Raw genomic sequence first — 12,897 nt, 5'->3', positions numbered from 1 at the left:
AATCTATTTTATTCGTCAAATAAAACCGATAGTAACTGATATTTTACGATGACTTCCAATGAACGAATTTCTGAAACCACGTGATGAGATGACCTTTCGTGACCTTTCTTATTTTGACTTCGTTGTGTGTTTTTCCTTCTAACCGGTAGCATGGTGGGTGTGTTTCTGTGCCGTTTTTTGGATTAATTTCGCGTTAAATCTGGGGTAAGTTATATTTAATTATATTATTTTAATTATTTCGCGTTCGAAAACGACGGCTTAAAGCCTAACATCTGGCTTAATCGAGCTGTTAATCCATTGTTTTAGGAAAAACCACAAAAATTTGCATGACGTATAATTAGATATAAATTCTGAACCATACGATATGTTGGGCTTAGTTAAAATTAGAACATTACAATGTAAAGAAGGGCTGTCGAAATTAATAAGCCCTGGTTTGAGTGTAACGGCGGAAATATCCGCTGATCTTAAACTTTTAACTGTCATTACCAAATCCAAGTCATTAATTGGATTTTTCCTAACGAGTATTGAAAAATCATTCATCTCCGATGACAGCTGTGAAATTGAATATTTCACGGTTCCTAATGTTACCTGGTAGGTGGCTAAATTGCCCAAAAAAGTAACCGTGTTAGCATGGATAAAGAATGCGCGTGAGGAAATCTGTTTTCACTCTACAGGATTGGCAACTCCCTATCTCGGGCGACAGCTTATTCTGTATATACTCTGCTACAACATCGGTTGTCAGCACGCACAAAGCTAGATCTCTATGTAATCTAGCCTTGCGCGTGCTGACAAGAGACAAAAAACTCCAGAATATTTTAAACGATTTTAAATCCTGAAGATCCTGAAGTTTTTTGTCTCTTGTCAGCACGCGCAAGGCTAGATTACATAGAGACCTCGCTTTGCGCGTGCTGACAACCGATGTTGTAACAGAGTATATACAGAATATTCTGTCGTTCGAGATAGGGAGTTGCCTATCCTATAGCGTGAAAACAAATTTCCTCACGCACATTCTTTATCCATGGTGTTAGATTAGCCGAATTGTTCACATGCATTAATCATAGGCAAAAACATCAAGAAAATGGAACTGGACATCAAATTTTGATAGGGAATGACGTTGGAGAGATTAAATTAATCTCAGTTAACCCTAAAAATGATAATGGGGTCCGAATTTTATCGGAATGGACCCTTAGAGACGTTGATTTTGTTATTGATGGATTAGATAAAGAGGAGGGCTTAGATTACGAAGTTTTTAACTTCAGGGGAAATCAGGCTCTATTTTGTATCGAAAAACATTCGGTAATAACACTAAATATCACACCGGGTCAACCGCTTCGCGTTAAATCTCATCACCAACTATCAGACGATGGTTCCAAGTCTAAACACGTTATTCGCGTTAACAATACCATATGCTCCCTAAATCACGACGGAACCAATATATGTATCCTTTCTAAGGGAATATATAATGTTTTAGAAGCAATTTCCATTCCTTAACTCTAAAATCTAATAGCTTGCTTTGATTTGGAATACGGCGTAAAATTATGGCAATATAATATAATGGAAAACTTGGAAGTTGCTAGATTTTTTATCTCATCCGACAATAACTACGTCGTTTTAGTAGGAAAAGACGAAACTATATTTTATTCTGAGTTGTCGACGAATAACTTGGCGACAAAATCCCCTAATAAGACCAACAAGTCCCGTATTAGTATTACGGCCTTTTCGAAACAAAACGTAGCAACCATAAAACAAGATGGTGCTAAAAATTGCGTCAGGGAAAACTTTATTACCAATTTGGAAAACGGAAGCGTTAAAAACATTATATCGACGGAAAATAGACTTTATATTTGCGTTGGCAAAGAAAACTTTGAAGACGTTTTTCATAGTTTTCAGTACAGTGGCAATTTGGAAGCCAAAGAAAGGTTAATAATAACAGAAGTGAGATGAGATTAGAAGTGAAGGGCTCTAGCATTGATAGTAGATCCTGGCACTAGTGAACAAATTTGAGGATTTACGCCGCTTCAATCGCGCCTACGCTAGAGAGAAAAAAATAGGTCGAGTTCCAAAAACATTTCCTACCCCCTTCCCCTCAACCTAAAGCCGCGGAACACGGTCGCTGGTGCTTGAATCTAGTTCGGCCGTCTACCACCGCGAGCGTCTCACGTTTTGGAGGGGAAATTCAGAAACCGCCACTAGAGGGCCAACCGTTGGTGTGTTATCAAGAATATTCACTTTCGCCGAGTGAAGAATTTGGTTAGCTCAGTACTTCTGGTCTCATCTCACTTCTGATAATAATTATGGGAACGTTACTAGCCTAGAAACTTATCGTATCGGTTAACGTCTATAATTTATAGATTTCCAAGTGGCTGCCTTATTATTGGCACTACTGACGCTTGTTGTCCGCCATTAATGCTTTCGGGGGATTATCTTTACACTTATTCCCCCGAATCTTCCACGACGGATTTCGTTAACAAATTAATGATGTATTCGAGCGGCCACACTGTAGAATATCTCTCCTTGTTAAACGAATGGCAAGGCATATCGATTGAATTAGATATCCTAGAATTAGGTCTTAAAAACGGTCAACTTGATACCGTAACCTTTTTCTTGCGAGCCAAATGCGAAGGTAGATAGCCGTGTAATTGTATACAGTCTTTAAGATTAATTGACTGACACCGCCAACCTTTCAACCCCCAGAATTCGCCACTTTATGGAAAAATACATTTCAAAATAACGGCTCAATTGAGCAACTAAGTCCCAAACTCGATAATTGGGTTCAAATATTTGAAATTTTGAAAAAAACGCTAACGGTTAAATTAAAATCTACTTCTCATCTTCAATTCGCCGAACAAATACTCAAAGTTACGATGCAAGTTTTAATCCAACTCTTAAAAACTGTATCGATTGATTTTAAAATAGCGAAAGATGAATTTGAAATAGTTGAAACGCTTTTCTCCAAATATTTGAAAGAAACGCGAGGTTTTCTTCAAAATAAAATTAAACAAAATATATCGGTTGAAGAAATCAATTACGAAAATAATTTCCTGGAAAATTGGAGTTCTTTAAGCGAAGAAGTATTACTCGATACAAATTTTATAACTTTTTTCCTAACGAAATTTGATACTAAAAAAACTTTTGTAGGAAATTATTAAAAGTTCAATTGAATCTTCGCTTATTCCCGTGGCATTATGGCACTTTAACAATGATAAAATATCGCTGGATTACATTCAAAAACTAGCTAGGGATTTCTCGATACAGTATTTGGAAGATAGACAACTGGAAAAGGCTGTCAAAATATTAATCAATTCCGTATGCCCGATTTCGTCAATTTAAATACGCTAAATTAGTTTTAATTATTGCGTATATTACGTAGGGTTTAATCCCGAAAGATGAATTTCTAAACGTTTTTCGGCATACTTCCGAACGTACCCTTAGAAATTTCCTATTTCCTCATCTTCAAAGTCAATCGGCTTTGAATGATGACGATTTGAAAGCCAATGATTTCGTTCAGTTGTTAGAGAAATTGTATCCGTGTTCCGATTATTTACGGGCCAAAGAACACGAGTTAGAGAATCTGTAAGTTAAGTTTCGTTGGAAGTAAAAGGTTCTTTCTAACTCGGTCACTTTTACAGAAAAGAAGTTGAAATAAATTATCCGATCGAATCCGGATTAAAATCTAGAGAAATTTCTAAAACAAATATTGTAATCGGTTCGAATACGCGTTCGAAGAATGATAAAAATAATTGGGAAGGATTCTCGTACGTTCAAATCTCGCTGGAACTCGTAAAAAACTTAAGTGACGTCGAAAAGCAACGAGTTTTAGTTCCCGCACTTTTAAATGGCGTTGATTTGGAAATAATTCCTTCGCCAGAAGTTGTTTGGTCTTATTTACTAAAACGTAACTCGGTTGAGTGTCTTAACAATTGGATTAATATCTTCTACGCAAATTCGGATAATGCCAGTCGGACGCGTTTCCCAAACGGTTGGACAATTACCGTTGATATGTTAAACGCCGTTCCCAAGAGTAGCGCCACCTCCCAAGTGAAAGAAGCCGTTTTGAATCAATTTGCAAAGTAATACTCGAAATTATTCTTCAAGTTTAAAATTAATTGAATGAACGGTTTCGCGCTAGATTCGGAGTTATTTGCGAAGACGAGCTCGAAGACGTATCTTTGTTATTGAAACGTCTTGGTTCGGCCAACGTTGTTCTGTCCAAACCTCATCCTTTTTCGTTAGCGAAAGCCTCAATTAGGGAAGGCGATTTCTACCATCGATTGATTCATTACAGTTTAGAACACAATCTTCTAAATTTCTTATACTTTTTTCTGCAAGAGGATAGTCGATATAGCATCTGCGAATTTTGTCCTTCGTGTAGAGTTCCCATTGTTTCAGCCATGATTGATTTTTGTCGATGGTCCGAAGATCCTTCTAGTACGTCCGTTTTAATACGAATCCATGACGCCTTAGGGACGGTTATGGACTTCTGGTGGTTTCAACTAAGGTTGACGCCTCGTTGTGTTTTTCTCATTCCATTTTGTAGGTGAAAATTTGAGGTATCAAGCCATTGTTTCATCGGCTTGTCTTTTGAATAATGTCCCCGAATCGTCTCTCGACGCGTTGTGCCAAAAATCCTCCTCTGCTAAAATCGCGTTAGCGAGCGCCTTCTTTTCGCCCCAGAAATTAAGCTCGCTTCTTGAAAATAACCCGAATCTGAAACAAAGTTTGGACGAATCTTTATCGTCGGAAAGTCCGATATTACATCGTGTTTTGTGTCGAGGATGGCCAATGAAAAGCAACGATGATATTTCCATCTATAGTTTGTTAGTCGTAAGTCATTTTGGGAAGGTGATACCTACTCGGGGATGCCGCGGTACCTCCTGAAAATCTGTGGCATCCCTGACTCTCAGAAAGATAACTTCTCAGATGGTTGTCATGTTTAGGGAAATTCATTTTTCGACCCAACACGGTTGTTCGGTTGGCAATCGACAAATCGCGTGGCTAGCGAAGAAGCTCCTTCGGAAATACCGCATTTTTCATCGCCCTGTTTAGTTCAGCAACACGCTCTAAACCAGAACATCGACGTCAACTATTACTTGGTCGAAGGAAGACCCAATTACGCCTACTTAAAATTCGTCTCGCGAGAGCTAATTAACTGGAAGACGCTAACGAATCAACGCTTGACCTTAGCCTCTCAGGAGGCGACCAATTTAGCCCTGAAAAATTACGCTACGACCAAAATATGGTCCGCTTGCCTGGCCTTTTTGGAGTTGTTAGATTTAGATACGGCCAAACTTCGAACCGATTTACAGGTAGCGGCCATTTTACATAAAGAGCGTTACGTGGCCAAAGACGATGGTTCGACTTACTCGAAAGAAAATGAAGAGTTAGGTAAAATTGAGACGGGGTAGGCCTGAGTTTAAACGCGAAAAAACGGAATTAACTCGTCTATTGATTTTAACAGTTTCACTTCTAATATCTATGAATGAATCTAAAGAAGCTGCTAAAGACGTTGCTATGACGTTTGATTCGGTTATAATCGAGAAAATTAGTTCCTCAAACAAGTTAGTCGCGTTGCTTTAAAAGTTAACACGATAAGTTTAGCGATTAATTTTAATCAACAGGGCGCCCGCAAATTGCGACTACCATTTATTCATTCTGTTAGTCCAATTCTCGAATTATCACGAATTGGATTATCTACCGACATTTTTGAATGTGTACGCCAAGCGTAAAGATTGGTTCGCTTTGGTCATTTTGTTACAAATCTTGAAGATACCCAGAGAACAAGCTTTAGAAGTGGCTCAAAAAATTCCCGATAAATGTTTGGTCGATCATTTGACCACCGCTTTTCAAAATCCGGTCTCTCATACGTCATACGGAGCCAAAACAACGGTTGTTTCCAGGAGAAATAGCGGTTCCAGGAAAGTTAAACCCAAGATTAAGGAATCAGTTGATGTTCGAAACGCTTTGTACTCGAAGATTGGTTTCAAAAAAACCAAAAGTTCCTCGCCCGCAGTTAGTTCAGGTAAATGCTGACGCTTTAAATTCGGGGCTTCCATGGGACGGGCAATGGGTCAAAATGGTCAGGAAATTTAAACAAAACCAGGGAACTTGATTTTGATGGGAAAACTTTTGTTTGGTTTACGAAAAACGCGACACAAACGCCAATTTTTTAAATAAACGCGGAATTTAACGAATCATAATTAGTTTTAATCACAGCTGCCGATACGAGCGACGACGAAAATATGGTAAGTGACGATTGTAGCTCGTCTCCAACGACGGAAGAAAGTTTATCTTCCGATGAATGTCTCGGACAACCCAAAGATCTCTTCGAACAACTTATCTTAACTTCGAAAAGTCCCAACCCAGGGTTGACTTTACTTCAAACTTGTATCGCGTTTGAAAACCCGCTTCACGCTTTAATATCGGCCTCTCTAACCGAGACACCGTGGACGTTATGCGCGTGCTCGTGGATTATTTCGGTCTTGAAACTCGAATCAAAATTAACTCTAGACGAGATTTATCCTGGGAAGAAATTAAAAGTCGGGAGTTTCACGGAAAATGATTTGAGTCAACTTATGATCAAGTTGGTTCAAATGGGATTACTCAAGGTTTTAAATCGGTGCTGTAAATTTTTCTTTCCAGTAAGTTTAATTTAACAGTTCTACTTCCGGTATAGTCTTAAATGATTTTTTTTCGTCGCCGCGTATTGTAGCATTCTCCGTTATTATCCTTCACCGAATTTCTAGTCATGTTTTTTTATTCCAAGAAATACACCCAAAGTGTAACGAAACTCGAAGAATTTAAATCTAAAATGGTAGGCCTACTTACAATGTTTAAGTTAGGCTTAGCTATTCCTCTTTAGATTAATTCATGTTGACTAAATTTAGGCCATGTTCGAATCGTGGAGTAACAATCGACATAGTATCGGTGACGCAAAATGGACGGAGGAATTGATTTTAAAATTTGTTGAAGAATGTTTAATTCTGTATAAGAATTGCTACGAAAGAAAGTTATTTCTTTCGAATCTATCGAATTTTGGAGATATTTTTACTACGTCATCGATTGATTTTAAAACGTTACATTCTCTATTGGCTTGCGTGGAAGAATGCCAAGTTCAAGTTCCTATTAAGGATCTCTTGAGTCCTCGAGACGATCCTAATTTTATTAAAGCGGCTACCTTAGTCATTCGCGATTTGCAATCGCAAAAATTCTACGATCAAGCGATTCGATTCGGAATTTTATCGAATATACCGAAAGAAACGGTTGTCGTGTCGCGACTTAATAACGACGCCGAGTTTCTAGAAGAAAATTACCAGATAAGAAAAGGTTTCTGGGAGAAATGCGATCAAAGTTTTACTTTCGAGAAATTATCTCCCGAAATTGCGGTTCATTTCTTTACGAAATGGTGCGAAAAATCCTTGACCTACTTGGAACGTTACTATATTTTGGCATTAATCGTAAAATGGTCTAAAAAAGCCAATACACCCGATTTGGCCGAGAAAGAAATGGCCATGTGGTTATGTTGCTTTCAGTGCCGAATGGAAAATCTTGTAGGTTCATTCTTCATCTCGAAGATGAAAACACCTTTTAGGGTTTATTGAGAATTAAAATTTTAGTTCAAGGATGGAGATTCGGAACAAACTAAATTGGTCATTGACTCCTACACTGGGGATAGTGTTGATCTTCATTACTGGGAACTTTGGGACTTTAATCACGTTGCTTTGGATCAGGAACCGCTTCAATTAAAATTCGAATCTGTGAGAATGTCTCCGTTCAATGTTGAGTCTCGTTTATTTGTTCCCACAGTTTTAACGTGTCCGTGTCTTTACTCGGAGGACATCTCCTTTTTAATTTATTCTCCACCCACGGTTTTATTAGGAACAAATGGCTTTGAACGAAGTTGTTTTGTCTCTCTTGGATTTGGGTTACGTCGGTCAAGCGTGGAAGCTGGCCGTTATGTTTAAGTATTATTCTTTCGAATTAGAGGCCGTTTTGACGTGTTTGAAGTTAGTCAGGGAAATTTGTACTCCATCCGAAATTGACCCCAAAGTCGCGGAATTGATTTGGCCCGATGGCAAAATGACTTCGTTATCGGTATTGGAAATTATCGAAAGCATTCAACAGGCCATTCCTCGTGGAAAGATTGGTTGTCAGAGAATTAAAATTCATTACCAAGTGTCTCAGGTACGCGCGCGTCTTTCCCCTTAATTGTTGTTTAAGAAGTATTTGTCCCATCTGGCTTTTCTCCGTCTTCTTTAGATGCTTTGGTCTTCTTATAATCAAATCGCGGCCGAGAAAGATTCGATTCGAATCTTCCTAAACCTTTTAAATTGTTCCAATCCGGGCCGATTTAATTTGGCGAAAGAACTCTGCGTTGTAAGAAAAATTCCGGATGAGGACATTGTTAATTGCATCTATAAGAAAATCACGGATTACATTAAGAAATCCGTTATCCTGACGGGCGCCAAAGTGATGGAAATGTCATTGAAGACCGACGAAGATAACGTGGCCTTCAATCAACAGTTATTCCGCTTATGTAATGAACCATCGTCACTCGGCTATAAACTTCTAGGAGACATTACCACCGCGAAGACCGAGGACGTCGAAGAAGATTCCAATAAAAAGTGTCATATTTACGAAGTTGCCGTTTGCGTCAGTTGCCACTCTTGTTTCACTTCTTGTTGCAATATGGAAGGGATCTCCAAGACGTTGAGTAAAGTTCGCCAATTGACGGCGGAGTTAGAGGAAAAACACGAGTTTTCTTTGATGTTGTCTTTGCTAACCGGGATTGGACGATACGGAGAATTGAAGTACATTTTTGATGTACTTCGGGAACACGAACAATTCGATATCTTGCTGAGTAAAAATACTGAAGAGGTAAGTCTAACGATACTAAGTAACTTTCCGCGTCAAAGTAGGCTTACATTTCTTTCTATCGAATTTTAGCTCCCCATGCTTCGTTTAGCTCTGTTAGATTACCTGAAACGTCACCACGGAGTTAGCGATCGCGAGGTTTACTCCATGCTGGCTGTTAAGTTTAAAATGTTTCGAGAAATCGCGGAAATGTTAGAGAATTCGGCCAAAGATCGACTTAAACATCTTAAAGAATCCGATATGTCTAAAGCCAATTTTAAATCGACTTTGGAAGCCATTCTTCAAGATTTCGAAGCGTCCACCAAGAAATACGTTGAAGATGGCTGCCTCAGACGCGCCGAAAGGGTCCTGAGGTACGCGGAACTCGTTGCTCTTCAAATTCATCTTAGTTCCGGCACCAATAATATATGGATTCTTCACTTGGAACGGGACGAAGACGCCGTCCATAAATTTCTTGTCGAACATAAAGTATTTCAACATTCATTTATCGTCGCTTCATTTTACGAACATCAAAGATCCTGGGATCAGGCCATTTTCCAGAATGTCATCGAAAGAGGCGATTGGGATTATTTCCGAGACTTCCAAGCCAATTTGGGAATCAATCCCGATATTATTTGCGGAGTAGCTAGAAGGCGAGTTACATTTTATTATTTTATCCCAACAGCGGTTCATCCGAATTTGAATGAAAATCGACGTCACAAAGGCTCGCGCCACGTTGCCGCGACTTGGCGCCATTTTGATAATGGAAAATGGACGCTCGGGCCACGTTGATGGGATTACAAAGGCTTAGCTTAAACTTTGTCAATTAATAGTTGACGCCATTTTTAAAACGGACGATCGCGCCACGTTGTTGAGACTACAAAGGCTTAGCTTAAACTTTGTCAATTAATAGTTGACGCCATTTTGAAAACGGACGATCGCGCCACGTTGTTGAGACTACAAAGGCTTAGTTTAAACTTTGTCAATTAATAGTTGACGCCATTTTGAAATCGGACGATCGCGCCACGTTGTTGAGACTACAAAGGCTTAGCTTAAACTTTGTCAATTAATAGTCGACGCCATTTTGAAAACGGACGATCGCGCCACGTTGTTGAGACTACAAAGGCTTAGCTTAAACTTTGTCAAATAATAGTTGACGCCATTTTGAAAACGGACGATCGCGCCACGTTGTTGAGACTACAAAGGCTTAGCTTAAACTTTGTCAATTAATAGTTGACGCCATTTTGAAAAGGGACGATCGCGCCACGTTGTTGAGACTACAAAGGCTTAGCATAAACTTTGTCAATTAATATATTGAAATTTTTAATTCAACTTCAGGTACGTCTTGAGTCAAAACAGGGGTGAACGTCAACAAAACAACATGAAGAGATTACTAAACTTCTGTAATGACGTAGCTGTAAGATATCAAATCGCCAATCAATTAGGTTTCATGGATGTCACTGCTGATCTTTTGAAAGGAGACGGAGGAGCGTATCTACAAGACATTATCACTCAGAAAAAGCTGCCCGATGAATTCAAATTCAAAATTACAAAGAGATAAATTAAAGTTTGTTATAATTGAGAGTTAACTATTTTTCATAGATATAAATAATAACAAACACTTGTTAACCAATCTTACAATCAATCTTTATTTTTTAAAAAAATTTCATTATATCATATTATTAATTATTAATAAGAGAAAACAAGTTTTCTTTTTCTTATTTGTTTTGAAAAAATTTACAGAAAAAATTGGAAGAGAAACCAACAATCTTATTAATTAATTAATTAGTTGCTCTTTTATTTAAATAAAGTCTTCATATTCATTATCAAAGGTTTCTAGGTCTAAATCTCCGGCATTTCCTTTCCCTATATTAAGAGCGGCCTTCTTTTTCTTGGCTTTCGCCTTGGCTTTTGGGTCCTGCAATATATTTTAAAAGGCCCTTAATAAGACTAACAACCTTAAGCCTTGGCTTATTTAAACGTCCTCCGTTTTTGCCCTGTGACTTTACCAATACCTTTTTCCCTTTTTCTACAGCTACAGCTGTTAGGGTTGCCGATAATTTTTTTATATCCTGAGGTTCCACTGGAAGAGTAAATAAATAATTTTAGATAAAAGTCGTCAATTTTAATTTTGAAAATGGCTATCATCTCAAGATTAGGCTTAAAGTTAAGCCTTGGTCACTTAATCAACCAGGGGATGTCAGCCATTTTGGATTATTTTAAGGATAATTTAAATTTTTGCTTACAATTAACCACCAATTCTCGAAATAAGTCATCCAAAAATGTTACAAAATGGGAAGATTTCTTAATAGGAAACATTTTAATGTTAATTTAATTATTATTTTTGAGGGATTTCTTGTAAAACTCACTCACTTGTTGTTGTAATATTTTAGTAACTAATGAATTTTTAAACTCGTCTAATTCTTCCTTAGTGGACAATTCCGAATCTGTAATACCGAATGCTTCTTTCGCTAATTGTAAGTCTGATTCTTCTTGCAATTTTTGCCTCCTAAGTTTTTCAGCTAATTTTTCCTCCGGACTAAGTTCTTTACTACTTTCTTCCATCTATTTACAAAACTTTTGTTTACATTTCCACCCGTATATTGCCATCAAAGTAAATGCATGGATAAAGAATGCGCGTGCGGAAATTTGTTTTCACGCTATAGGATCGGCAACTCCCTATCTCGAACGACAGCTTATTCTGTATATACTCTGTTACAACATCGGTTGTCAGCACGCGCAAAGCTATTTCTCTATGTAATTTAGCTTTGTACGTGCTGTCAAGAGACATAAAACTTCAGGATCTTCAGGATTTAAAATATCTGAGTGTTTTTTTTAGCTCGAGTGCACGGACCTCTAGGCCTTAGTTTATTAAAATACAGTACAAAGCTACGTTCCATAGAGACCTAGGTTTGCGCGTGCTGACAACCAATGTTGTAATTGAGTATATACAGAATAAGCTGTCGCCCAAGATAGGGAGTTGCCTATCCTGTAGAGTGAAAATAAATTTCCTCACGCGCATTCTTTATCCATGGTAAATGTTTCCAAAACTTACTAATCTCCTTTTGTTTTCTAATTCTAATCTTCTTTTCTCTTCTTTTTCAGCGATAATTTGGGCCAGGGGTTTCTTTTTCTTTGCTTGGGAAGCTCGAATTATTCCATCGGGTTGGTCATTCTCTTTTGATTCTTCTTCATCCCAATTATCCTTAAGTAATGATTTTTAAATAAATGTTAAGTTCAAATCAAAAGTAGGTCATTTCACTACTAAAACCTTGACCCTAATGAAAGTAACAGCTGGAACTGTTTCCTTACCTTATAGATTAAAATTAGGCCTATTCTACGTAATATTAGTAGATAATTAGGGTTCCTAATTAATATTGTTCCCTTATTTATAAGGTATTTAGCAGAATTTAATCTTATTTTTCATAGCAAAGGCCTAAAAAGTTTCTGTACCTTTATATCATCTTCATCTTCTCCATCCCACCGGTCTGTGAAAACGGGTTTTTTAACAACTGTTGGCGGTTCATAGTCGTCTTTGTCTATAATTAAACATTATAATTATTATTAATATTAATTAAAATTAATTATAGAATTTATTTACCCCACTCGGCGTCTGACATTTTGACGACAAGTTCGACTTTTTCGAAGAGACTGCAGTGCAGCGTGACAACGTTTGCATTTGCAGGCAGGGATGCCAGATTGAAAACCTTCAACCCGCCAAAATCAAATTGGAAACAAGCCCTAAAAACCGCCAATCTATATTTCGAAAAGAAGCCCAAAAACTGACTAAGATCTAAACAATCCAGCCCAAAAACAAGCCAAAAATTTATCGTGAAAATTTGGAATTTGTTTTTCTTTTAGAAATTTCAATGCATATTACATACTAACACCATTTTTAAAACCCAAAACAAAATGAAACCACTTTATTTAACCATAAATTGACGAATTATAAGCTACACAAAAATTTGTCAGTTTTTTGGGTATTTTAAATGATCTTCGCCTATTGGCGGTATCATAAGTTAATAATGCCTCTAAGTACACAAATAC

General features: G+C 37.6%; 2 protein-coding genes across 5 annotated transcripts; one reads left to right on the top strand and one right to left on the bottom strand.

Annotated features, from left to right (window-relative positions):
• Window positions 1-50: 50 nt before the first annotated feature.
• LOC149692782 (spatacsin) lies at window positions 51-10,491 on the top strand. Of its 3 annotated transcripts, none has more exons than XM_089868643.1 (22): window positions 51-204; window positions 307-591; window positions 1,062-1,438; window positions 1,508-1,919; window positions 2,352-2,623; window positions 2,695-3,071; window positions 3,139-3,306; window positions 3,371-3,573; window positions 3,630-4,070; window positions 4,130-4,428; window positions 4,538-4,824; window positions 4,938-5,385; window positions 5,459-5,558; window positions 5,619-6,019; window positions 6,214-6,638; window positions 6,710-6,811; window positions 6,885-7,547; window positions 7,614-7,775; window positions 7,876-8,181; window positions 8,257-8,874; window positions 8,944-9,503; window positions 10,189-10,491. In XM_089868643.1, the coding sequence occupies exons 2-22, from the start codon at window positions 365-367 to the stop codon at window positions 10,409-10,411; spliced, it is 7,071 nt and encodes a 2,356-aa protein (XP_089724769.1). In that variant the 5' UTR covers window positions 51-204; window positions 307-364; the 3' UTR covers window positions 10,412-10,491. The 3 variants fall into 3 exon arrangements, with proteins under 3 accessions (XP_089724769.1, XP_089724770.1, XP_089724768.1); XM_089868644.1 differs by having other exon boundaries at window positions 6,202-6,638; window positions 7,614-7,754; XM_089868642.1 differs by having other exon boundaries at window positions 6,202-6,638.
• Window positions 10,473-12,606, bottom strand: eIF3j (eukaryotic translation initiation factor 3 subunit j). Of its 2 annotated transcripts, none has more exons than XM_089868704.1 (7): window positions 12,452-12,606; window positions 12,304-12,389; window positions 11,906-12,055; window positions 11,224-11,415; window positions 11,097-11,154; window positions 10,860-10,933; window positions 10,473-10,768 (listed from the first exon to the last, which is right to left on the bottom strand). In XM_089868704.1, exons 1-7 carry the CDS (start codon window positions 12,468-12,470, stop codon window positions 10,652-10,654), a joined length of 696 nt encoding a protein of 231 aa, XP_089724830.1. In that variant the 5' UTR covers window positions 12,471-12,606; the 3' UTR covers window positions 10,473-10,651. The 2 variants fall into 2 exon arrangements, with proteins under 2 accessions (XP_089724830.1, XP_089724829.1); XM_089868703.1 differs by having other exon boundaries at window positions 10,866-10,933.
• Window positions 12,607-12,897: the final 291 nt, after the last annotated feature.

Source organism: Phalangium opilio, unplaced genomic scaffold, assembly GCF_054372755.1.
Source record: "Phalangium opilio isolate 3A_F unplaced genomic scaffold, DU_Popi_V2 ptg000024l_1, whole genome shotgun sequence".
Classification (NCBI taxonomy): Eukaryota; Metazoa; Arthropoda; class Arachnida; order Opiliones; family Phalangiidae; genus Phalangium; species Phalangium opilio.
Note: the sequence above shows the minus strand (reverse complement) of the source record. Positions and strands in the feature narration are given on the sequence as shown.

Coding starts and splice junctions, on each gene's coding strand:
- LOC149692782 (XM_089868642.1), top strand. CDS start 365: ATGTTGGGCTTAGTTAAAATTAGAACATTACAATGTAAAGAAGGGCTG. Junction 2,624..2,694: donor CTTGCGAGCCAAATGCGAAG/GTAGATAGCCGT, acceptor TTCAACCCCCAG/AATTCGCCACTTTATGGAAA. Junction 3,072..3,138: donor GGAGTTCTTTAAGCGAAGAA/GTATTACTCGAT, acceptor AAACTTTTGTAG/GAAATTATTAAAAGTTCAAT.
- eIF3j (XM_089868704.1), bottom strand. Junction 10,934..11,096: donor TCGAGAATTGGTGGTTAATT/GTAAGCAAAAAT, acceptor TTACTCTTCCAG/TGGAACCTCAGGATATAAAA. Junction 10,769..10,859: donor AAAAAGGGAAAAAGGTATTG/GTAAAGTCACAG, acceptor AATATATTGCAG/GACCCAAAAGCCAAGGCGAA.